This window comes from Ictalurus punctatus, chromosome 12, assembly GCF_001660625.3.
Source record: "Ictalurus punctatus breed USDA103 chromosome 12, Coco_2.0, whole genome shotgun sequence".
NCBI classification, from domain to species: domain Eukaryota; kingdom Metazoa; phylum Chordata; class Actinopteri; order Siluriformes; family Ictaluridae; genus Ictalurus; species Ictalurus punctatus.
In genome coordinates this window covers 9,048,123-9,059,176 of record NC_030427.2, presented here as the reverse complement: position 1 = coordinate 9,059,176, position 11,054 = coordinate 9,048,123, and the positions used below count along the sequence as shown (strand labels likewise).

Below are 11,054 nucleotides of genomic sequence, written 5' to 3'. Positions count from 1 at the left end.
ATTCAAAGGAATCATGATGGGGAGGAAATAATATCCGCAGCAATACCAATATTTAATAAGGGTCAGGTGGGGAAGGACGTTCAGAGAAGTGGAAATGTCAAAGAAAGACAATGCAAAAGAGATATATTTATATAATAAACTTTAATGTGCAATCATTATTAAATATTTAACCGCTGGACAAAAATATTCATTAAAAAACTTTTTAAAATATTCCCTTTGACCATTAAAAAAAAAAAAAAAAGAAGAAGAAGAAGATTGATTTGACTAGAAAACAAGAAATACAGACAACATGAATTCCACCTAAAAATCCAGCTGTGCAAAATTATATAATAATCGATAGAGAACGAATTTTGCTCTTTGCCTACACGTCTCTTCATCGCGCATATAAAAGAGGTTAAGCTAAAATGCTGGCTTTTAATTTAACAGCTTAATGGCACCGAACCCGATGGGGTACGCTGCTAAGTTGTGAATCCAGTGGATACAGTGAGGGGGCGAGATGTTTATGATCTGGGTGAAGCCCTGGTCGAGTTTTTGTTCCGGGTGGACATTCTGCATCCTGAAGCATTACAGGTGTTGACCTTACGCTGGAGAACAGTCCTAGACCTTGCCCTGGCTTTGGCTGACTTCCGCTTGGTCCTGTAAGGAGGTGAGGATGGTTTCTTTGCAGGAGTCAGAGCTTTTTTTGCAACTCTCTGCCCCGCTTTGCGGCGTCTGCTTGCTGGTTGGTCCATAGTTGCCTGTGCGTGGTCAGCTTTTGGCTTAGTCCCTGGAACCTTAAGAGAACCGTCTGTATGGGAAGGAGGTTTTGCTCTCGAGGAGCTGCCTGTGTGGGATGCAGAGGACCTTATCTGTCCAAGGAGGAAACAGCTGCTGCTGGAGATGGAGGATCGGCTGAACAGGCCCTTCCTGCTGGAAACAGAAGAGCCGGGCTCAGAGGGGCCCCCACTGTCCAACCAAGAGCCAGAGGTAGAAGCGCAAAGGTCTGCCATACTACTCTCACCCCGACCCTTTCTAGAGCCTCGAGGTGATCGTCCCTGCGCTGGACCGTGGAGTTCCTTGTTGATGTCTGGACTGAGGCTACGGAATAACTGTCTAACATGGGAGAAAGACTTTGTAGTAGGGGTTGAGGGCATCCCTCTAGGTGGAGTCTTAAGTATTCTGTTGGTCAGGGGGTCATAATACTTGAGAGGAGTCTTTTTGTATTTGTATTTAAGCGTACATTCCTCATCACTTGATTTCCGCTTTCTACCCACTCTTTTAGCTGGAGTGGGCTTAAAGGAACCCTGTCCACCATCTGGGGAGGAAAGAACGTAAACCACAGTTTTAGGCTGTAGAGGACTCATAATCTTACAATAAGATGCAGGGAGCTTGAGTGCACACATTCTTGTTTTCATGTCTGGTGTCCTCTCAGGACTCGGGTCCTTCTGAGTCTCACAGATACTGAGCAAGGTGGCAGTTTCTGGTAACGTTTTCCTTCGCACTACAGGGCAGTTCAAGGGTGCAGTTTGCGTTCCGTGGCTCACCTTCACCACTTGACAGCGTGATGCCATGCGGTATATTCGATGCCTAGTCTTCCTAAACACAGGTAGGTGTTTTGAGTCCTCCTCATGATGCTCAATAAGAGGCAAAACATCTTTACGATCAAAATCAGCCAGGTTTTCCTCTTGATTCCGCCTCTTTTTATCTTTCCTGTGGTGCTTCCCAAAATTAGCCAACGACTCACTGTCAAAATAGCAACGAAAGCGGCCCTGTCGGAACTCTCTCACCAGGCATTCTATCTTCAAGTCATCCTCATACCTTACTTGTGCCCACGTCTTTCCCACAAAAGATGGTGGTATGTGAGGAAGATCTGGAATGATCTCGTCAGCCTCGTTCTCTTTAGCTTCCCCAGGCTCCATCTTCTCACTTTCCAACACAGTATTCAGAGCTGTGTCCAGCTGGGCTTTGTACCCTTGGTCCTCAAGGTTTATATGTACCTGCGTAAGGCATGCGAGACGTTTATCCTCGGTTGTGGTTTTTTGCAAAGCTGCCTGAAAGGTGTTGTCCCATTCATCACTGTCTTTAGACTCAGTGGACTGCAAGCTCAGGTGGAAAACACTTTCGTCCTCCTGGTTGGGTTTAGGACTACGACCATAGCAGTGCCGCTCGATAACCTCTTCGATTACCTCACGTATTTGGTCTGACTTTTCGCTGGATGCCCGTTCCCTGTGTGGCCCCTTCCAGGGTGGTAGCACTGCAGTCCTAGCTAGCTGCAAGTGCCCATGCTGGGCTTTTGAGGTAATGCACTTTGTGACTGGTGATGCAGGGGTGCCTGGGCTTGAATCATTGTCTTCTCGATGTCTATTTGTTTTTCTGTGTGCTTTCCTGTGCTGGAACTTCTGGGATCCAGGAGTCTGTGAGCTACAAGTCTGTTGGATTTGTGAAGTTACTGTGTGTGGCAACAGTTTTGAGGTGTGTTGTTTGTCTATACCAGATTCGCTACTAGTCCTATGTAAGAACCCCTGTGTGGGGGAATACCTTTCAGGGAATGGGGGTTCAACTTTCATTTTTACTGTTTTAAGGCTGGTTTGTGCACTTGTTTCTATCGCAATACCCAATGGCATAGCTACAGAAGTGCTTGCTTGTTCTTGACTCATACTACATGTGGTGGTGGGTTCAACTTTCACCATCTGACAGGATTCTTCATCAGAGCTGAGCATTTCCTCTCTGGTCCCAACAGAGAGCCCGTTGTCCTCTGATCTACAGTACAATTCTGATAATACTTCTCTTGGAACCGGTAACGTACTCAGGCAAGGTAAGTCAGCATGGGAAGGACTAAACAGAGAGAAAAATGAAAAATGAACAGTGTAAAATTAGTGTTGCTTGAAGACTGCAATATTTATTAAGACAAATATTATAAGATTAGTGTAAGATGTTAATTACAAAGACATTAAGATTACGAATGAATACTGGTAAACCAAAAAGTATGCCATATACAATATATCTCACCAGGCAAAACTAACCTAATGTAGAAAACTAAGAAACGATAACTTAAATATCAAACATCAAAAGTACTGTCGAGTTCTTTCAACAAAGTAAGCTTGAGAACGCATTTTAGATTTTTTAAATGAGGAATTCCATGCAAATATTAATCCTGAAAGCTGTCAGGACACTTTTAAACTGACACCAAGTCTACATTCAGCTTTATTCATTCTTAAGTTTATTTTTTAAACTTTTACTGTAGCTGTTTGAGACTACAATTAATCACATAACCATATATTGTCTTTATAATCAACAGAATTTGATGAAAATGTATAGTCTCCATAAAGAATTAGCCTTGAACGCAGAAAAATTATAACAAACAAACAAACAAACAAATAAATAAATAAATGTCTTGTGAATACTGTTTGGTGGTTTCAAGGAAACATCACACGTAGGGTGGCACAGATTCCATTTAGCTATTTGCAATACTAGGAAATAGTATTTTTCTTTTCCATTACTGAAACCTTGCATGTCCGTAGATGAGGATACCCATTTAATATTGTTTTCATGGAAAACTACTAAGCTTTAAAATGTTTTATTTTTTTTACTGAAGCACTTCACATTTAAACAGCATTTTTATCGGACTGGAAAACATCAAATCCGACCCGAGTTCATACAGCTCACCCGTGACGCTGAAATGAAACGGCTTTGAATTTTGAATGAGTTATCAGGCACACCGTGTGTCGTTGTAGCCATGAGGATGGTGATGAAGCACGTCCTGGAGGAATCTCTCCAGCAGGCTTCCAGAGGACACATTTGTCCTCGCTGCTCGTACCACCACTTCTCTGTGCCGGGTGCTCTGGATGTGCTACAGAGTTCCACAAAAGAAAATGGTAGGTTAGTTTCAATGTACATTTAACGAACTACTAAGAACATAGCTACAAAACAACATAGGATGATGGGGCCTCAACGAGGTCTCATTTATTCAAAAGTATACATCACAGATTATGTTTAAACCATTACAATGTGTGTAATGTTCCAAGTTCAGCATATTCAGATGCATACTGAGTTTGCAGCTGCTTGTTAATTTACATCAATCTGGTTTATTATTAAAATATCATTAAGAACCCCACATGTTAGAACAAGCACCAATCAATATAAAGTTGAAATATAAGAGTTAAATATTTTCTGTGTGCCACTTTATTGTAAAGAACAATAGATTCTATATATATAAAATTTTATTATATATATATAAATAATAATAAAAATAATATAAATAGGGTGTGTTACGCTGCCATGTGATGCAGCAGGAGCAGCAGTTTGAAAAGATGTGGCTGGCTGGCTTTACGTGTCTCGGAGGAAGCCTTTACCCTCCCTGCTTGGTGGTTAAAAGCAACACTACACAGAAGAGAAGAACGAGGTAATATACCTGCTCTATGCTGTTATACACGACCTGACAGTAGCTGCAGAAGCCCTGTCGCTGTGAAGGGTTTGAGGGACCAGCGACAGGCTGTTCCAAGCTGCTGGGCCTATGTCGTCAAGAGAACAGAAAATGAACAAATTCTTAACCTTAAACATGACCAGTGCACACTAAGCTAAAAATATGAATGGTTCCTATTTAAAAAAACAAAAACCCCCCCAAAAAAACTTCTGATAAGTACAACCGGTAATCCATCTAGAGTGCATTCATCGTCAGTAACCACTTTAAACCTGGCGAGTGTTGCATGCGTTTCTACTGTGACCGTATCCAGGATATTATCCCTTCCTGTTAAAGCATGTAGTTCTTGGCCATGTTGCAAAACTGCTCGCGAAACTACGTCTAGGGTCAACGCCAAGCAGAAACAAAATAGATCTTTGTTTTGTTTATTGTGTGATCACACAAACTCACCTGCTGGCCATGTTGGTTTGCTCCCTATCTGCATCTACAAATTAAAATTAGAATGTTAAAAATTAATAATAATATTTAAGTTGCATACAAGCATTTTCCTTATTGTTTGGAGATCTGGGAAAACCCATCAGATGTCACTGCAGCATAAAACAAACAAACAAAACTAAACACAACAGCTTTTCACTTTTGGAGGTAAACATATTTAAATATATTACATATATTACTTCTGGATGAGATAGAAAATAGAAATATTTCTGTTCGGGAAAGCTTGTAGTTTTTACAACTATATATAGTAGAAAATGTCAACGAATTCGTCATGTGAAGGGTTTTCCCAGGCCACCGAATAAATGAAATAAATGTTGACATTAAAACGACAAAGTGAAAGAAATCACTGTATGGTTCATACTTCCAGCAGTGGGTGTGGGTCCCTCCTCCAGAGGCATATTACTGTCTGAAAACACCAATAGTTAAGTTTTCTCTGTGACAGAATGTGAAAAAGGTCTAAAAGAAAGCGAAATCTGAGTGGGGTGATCCAGTACACTCACCTCAGGAGGAGAGGTGGGGAACTTCACAGGGATTTCAAATCACATAACTGCAGAAAAACACGTCAAAGATACCAGATAACACTGAGATCATTTAAAGCTCGCATCTGAAAGGAAGCAACACAGACAAAAAGCGACCATAAGGAAATGTTGGAGAATTTCGGGGCGTTCACATTTCTCAGGAGACTTTCTCAAATGGAGCCAGTGGTGGCTCAGGGTTACTGAAGGTCAGGAGTTCAAGCGTCAGCACTGCCAAGGTACCACTGTTGGGCCCTTGAGCAAGGCCCCTAACCCTCAATTGCTCAGTTGAATGAATGAGATAACTGTAAGTCGCTCTGGATAAGGGCGTATACCAAATGCCATGAATGTAAATGTAAATGACGCAACAGAACAGTCTTTATTGTTTAACACATTACATTTCCATATTGCACATTTCGCACAACTTTCGCCTCATGAAAATTAAACTTTCTTTTCTTTTCTTCCTGAAACGTGCTGATACTTCCCAAAAAGTATTCCCATTGTTTTGGAAAATTTTTGGCGCTTTATTGACAATTTAACATGCTGTAGAAATTCAATTGGTCAACTTGTTTTGCCACACAAACACTAAGAGAGGGAGAAAAAAGGCAAGTTAGCTCGGTTAGCCAGCTAACCTTGGCCTGCGCGCTTCCGCCCAAATACATCATCCTGGATATATAGTGCACTATGTAGGGTGCACAAACCCGCTACACACCCCCACTATAATGCGCTTGTATACGTAGAGAGAAGCAATTTGGGACGCGGACATTGTTTAGCTCGAATCAACTGAAAGACCAGTCTGGTTAGCTAGATATATCCTAAACACATTCATCTCCCTGGTTACGGTAATCAATATTTGACTTTTTCTTAATACATATATAATCAGTCAAAAAACGGAACTAAGAACACAAACAGATGTTTCAGCTATATTAGCTACTAGCAAGCTACTGGCAGGTAGCACAAACGACAAGTCTAGCGATTTATTCATTTTTGGGAATTCGTCATGTGGCCAGACCAAGCAATGACATGAGTTATTTAAAGCGCACATGAATAAAAAAATAAAAATATCTGCAAAAATATTAACGCGAGTTCTGTACTTGCTTTCACCTGATTGAAAATGCTACTTTCAGATCCCATCGGCATCCGTATTTGGCGCAGCTCTTTCCGGGGCGTGACGTCAATAGAAAGCGCGGGAACCCGCCTTGGTCCTCACAGGATTTAACAACGAAAAAAAAAAAACAAAAAAAAAAACTTTTACTCGAGTCAAATGTTTGCCATGAAAATGAGATTTCCGGGCCTGTTACCACATCCTTAAAACATTCCATTTTTATTCCATGGCAGAGGAGGCCTGAGTAATCAGTCAGTTTCTATTTACCCCATTAAATAATAGGGGTACCACCATTTCGCCATAAACATCAGTCAAGAAAATCCCTCCCTTCACTGTGTGTGCGCTATATTTTACCAATTATATATATATATAAATTTAGTAAATATCTTCCTGCCCTGCTGAAATATCCGGTTTTGATTACCAAGCTACCAGTCACTACCTAAAAAACGGAACAGCCTGGTGGGCTGGCCAAACTGGTTCAGTGAGAAAAATCACTACTGCTACTAGCACATCATCATAGACAAGTCATTTTAAGATCGTAGAACAGCAAGGTAATTAGAATGTCTCGATCATACTAGTCAAATTATAAAAAGTACAGGGAAGCTGGAAAAGAAAGACCATCAGCTTAACCAGCCCATCCTGTGCTTTGGACATTTTCAGACCAAGCTGGATTGATTGAAAACACAAAGAAACACAAATTTTAAGTGCTATTTTATTGTGCAAGGCATTTCACTGTGAGGTTTTAAATCTTGTTGAAAGCCGCAACGTCCATGGACTGCACGTAGTCTTCAAAAGCAGTGATCAGCTCTTCCAGCTGATCGGTTCCGACTTTGTCGTCTTCTACCACGCACGCGATCTGCAGCTTCTTAATGCCATAGCCGACAGGCACAAATTTGGCTGTGAGGCAATAAAAACAGTTATTCAGAACAGGTTCACATGCAAGACACAGGTTCCTGGAGTACCCTGGTCCTGTACATTTTAATGGTTTCCCAGCTTTAATACATAGACTTCAACTCAGGATGGACTGGTAATCAGTCCCTACAGGATTTCAGTTGTTTTTTTTTTATGGTTGTGGTCAAAAATATCCGACTTTGCAGTGCAATTTTGAAGGGGGGGGGGGGGGGGGCAGTACAATTTGCAGAGAATTACTTGAATTGTCAAAATTGCAAAACGCACAAAATTGTTTTGCACGGTCTTTCACAGTAATGTTTGTTGTTAAATGAGACCCGTCAGCTGCACATGAACCGAAGAGGACTGAATGTGCGTTATGATGACATCACATGACATGTCATGGCTCAAATCTGCAGAAAATCTAAGTTAATGAAAAATTAATATTGCAAGCGCTTGATTTTGCATAAAATTGCACCATTGCAAAAACACCTCAAAATCCTGGAGGGACTGACCAGTTGAGTCAGGGAAAAACACTAAAACATACAAGTCTGGTCCACGAACAGGGTTGGGAACCTGTATTGTAAGTAATGCATGTAATGCTATTTAAAAAAAAAAAAATAATAAAAAAAAAATAAAGACGACAAGATAGCTTTTCATTGTCCAGATTAGCAAAAATCCAAATTAAGAAACAGCAGACTTACACTGGCCCCAAACCAGACCGTCCAACTCGATGCTGCGAACGCACTCCTCAAGCTTAGACATATCCGTTTCGTCATCCCAAGGCTTGACGTCCAGAAGGATGGAGGACTTTGCGATAAGGGCGGGCTCTATAGGAGCATTTAAAAAAATAAATAAATAATCAGACATGGAAATACCATACTCACACAAAGCAGGAATACAGACAAGTAGGAAACTGGCTAGAATTCAGGTAGGAATATGAGGGTCCATCATTCTATGCATCAGCCGAAAGATGGTGATAAGATGATCATCATTACACTAGCCAGCCAAAAATTGTTCCATCAGGGAACCGTTTGAAATCTCCGATGTTAAAATGCAACTATAAAACTGTTAGACTGAATCTGTAATGCACAACAAAGTGAACACAAAACACATACTTTTAGACTTCTTTTCATTGTAGGCTGCTAGTCTCTCCTCCTTGATTCTCTTGGTCTCCTCATCCTATGAAGGTCGGGGGTGGGTGGGTCAGGGGGAAAGACATTAGTTCATTTTTCACAGTGGAAAAAAAAAAAAAAACATTAGTTCACTCTGAGGTCTAAACTGACCATTTCGACAAAGACTGGTAATCAGGTATGAAAAGGTCCATCACAACGTCAGCCGAAAGATGGTGAGAAAATAACTCATCACGCAACCAGTAGATGAGCTTAAATGCCATCAAACTGACCTCCTCTTCATCAGAACCGAACAGATCAATGTCATCATCGTCCTCCTCTTCTTCTTTCACAGGAGCGGAACCACTGGTCGTGTCCTCCACACCAACAGGACCATACTGACCCAGAGGCTTCTTCACTCCTGGGAGGCTGAAGTAGTCAGACAAGGCAGAGTAAGTTCTACATTCATACACATGGGGCACATAAGGAGTCAACTGCCTCCCAGGTACATCAGTGTTTAAATGATTGTACATCATCTACTCAGGCGAAAGATGGTGATAAACTCATCACAAACCAGGGATGACTCTAGCCTTAATTCATTGTGCCATGAAACAATAAGATATACCTGGCCTTCTCTTTCTGGTAAGACTTGATATGGTTGAACCAGCGAAGAGCATGGCACAGGTCTGTAGGTGGAGCACCAGACAGCGCATCAAATACAGCGACATCAGCCTGGGATGGTACGTAGCTACAAGACAAAAAGCAATAGTAACTGATTAGTACAATCAACACATCTCCCCAAACTTTTGTGTAGCTGTATGTTCACGTTAATTAGAAGCAAAAGAAAAATTGTTTTTTGAAGCTCTCCTTTAATGGTGATTCCACTGAATAAAACTTGGGCTGTCAGAACCTTCAACCATGGGTATTCTATGATTAACAAATGGTGTAGTTGATCTACGTCATGTATTTATAGCGGTATGGAGAGGTGCGAGTTAGACTTGCTTGGGGTTGGAATTCAGGTAGCAATCACGACTGTATTATTATTATTAAAATCAATATAAATTTGTTTAAAGTTGGAGACCATGTAGAAAAATAAATAGAAAACTTGATCATGTGATCACACCTGAAATAACTGCAAATTACTGAGTCACTAAAAACAAACAAACCCCACACATCTGCAACATAGTCATCTTGAATGTAATGTCTCTGTGTCAGTGGTGTTTTCTAAGGAACAAGTATAATTTGAAGATCTTACACGGGTTAGCAATAAATACCCAATACAACCAGTTACTTTCTACTGAAAGTTGCTTGTGTATTGTTTTCAGTGCTAATAACTTACTTAAATGCTTTTGCACATGTGTATCTGCACTCCTAATACATGCTTGCAGATTAAATTTTTTTTATTATAATATTTATATAATATGCATTCGACGATATAAGGAATGGCTATGACAATATATACACATACAACTGAGTAAAAGAACAAGAGTAATAAATTGTGAATTAGGTTATGTACAAGCGGCAGAAACAAGATAAAGGGTGGCGCGTATATACACGGTTTTACGTGACCTGCCAGCCGCTAGACGAAGCTGCCATGTTTAAATTAAAATATAAAGAATAGTTTATTAACTATTAAATTTCTACACGTTACATTATAAATAGCAATATCAAATAAAGTCTGCGTTTTTGGCGAGCTTTTTAAACGAGAACAGGCTTTCCCCCCCATCTCCAAGCCTGCGTTTGTCGTAAAACCCCGAATATACGCGCATACCAGTCTTGCACGGTGGCGCAGGTAGAGGCCTGTTAGTTAGTGCGCTAACAAATAACCAAAGCAGGATCAAAACCCGTTTAAAGTGACTCACCCCTCGATATAGCTCTTATCTGCCAAAAAGTCATTTAAGACTTTAAGGCCTGCCGGAGTTTTCAGATCACCAAAGCCCATTGTTGAAAGACTCTCTGAAGACCACGTGGACACAGGACAGCACGGCGGCTTAGAGGAAGAGCGAAGGAACGAGAAAGGAACACGTAAAAGCCTTTATACCGCTTGACGACATGACCCCTCCTCCTCCTCCCCCTCCTTTTCCTTTTGTCTCATACACGTTACACTTTTCTAACATTTAAAAACGTCAAAATGATCTTAACTAAGCAAAAATGTCGTTTTCTTTTCCTCTCAAAGGTCACATGGTGCTCAGAATTAAACTCGAAACGTATGGACTCGTGAACTAATATTTATCGTGAACTTTTATAAGACATGAAAATAAAATAATATCATTGAGGAATTATCCCCCCGACATAGCTGATACTAAGTTAACATCAAGTTATAAAATGTATTTTATTTTCAATTCGAAGAGAAAGCAAATCAACGGAAGTGACGCTTTAGGTCAGAGTTCAAACGAGCAGCTCATAATTAATAGTTTTTAGGAAATAATTGTTATTTATATAACTGTTATTCACTATTTTAATCCAAATTGTAACGACACGTGTTTTTGTTTTTACCTTTAAATTTAAATGATCAATTTCCGTCTTCACGAAACGTGTAT

At 40.5% G+C, this 11,054-nt stretch overlaps 2 protein-coding genes across 2 annotated transcripts; both read right to left on the bottom strand.

Annotated features, from left to right (window-relative positions):
- Positions 1-122: 122 nt before the first annotated feature.
- Positions 123-6,855, bottom strand: zdbf2 (zinc finger, DBF-type containing 2). Its single transcript, XM_017481369.3, has 7 exons — positions 6,514-6,855; positions 5,395-5,498; positions 5,256-5,300; positions 4,850-4,883; positions 4,391-4,490; positions 3,699-3,829; positions 123-2,814 (listed from the first exon to the last, which is right to left on the bottom strand). Exons 3-7 carry the CDS (start codon positions 5,290-5,292, stop codon positions 501-503), a joined length of 2,616 nt encoding a protein of 871 aa, XP_017336858.1. The 5' UTR covers positions 5,293-5,300; positions 5,395-5,498; positions 6,514-6,855; the 3' UTR covers positions 123-500.
- A 357-nt stretch (positions 6,856-7,212) lies between these two features.
- Positions 7,213-10,484, bottom strand: eef1b2 (eukaryotic translation elongation factor 1 beta 2; the record flags this gene model as incomplete). Its single annotated transcript, NM_001200587.1, is given in 6 exon segments — positions 7,213-7,411; positions 8,107-8,232; positions 8,521-8,584; positions 8,808-8,943; positions 9,140-9,262; positions 10,377-10,484. Coding segments are annotated over 6 exon segments (684 nt in total). The 3' UTR covers positions 7,213-7,256.
- Positions 10,485-11,054: the final 570 nt, after the last annotated feature.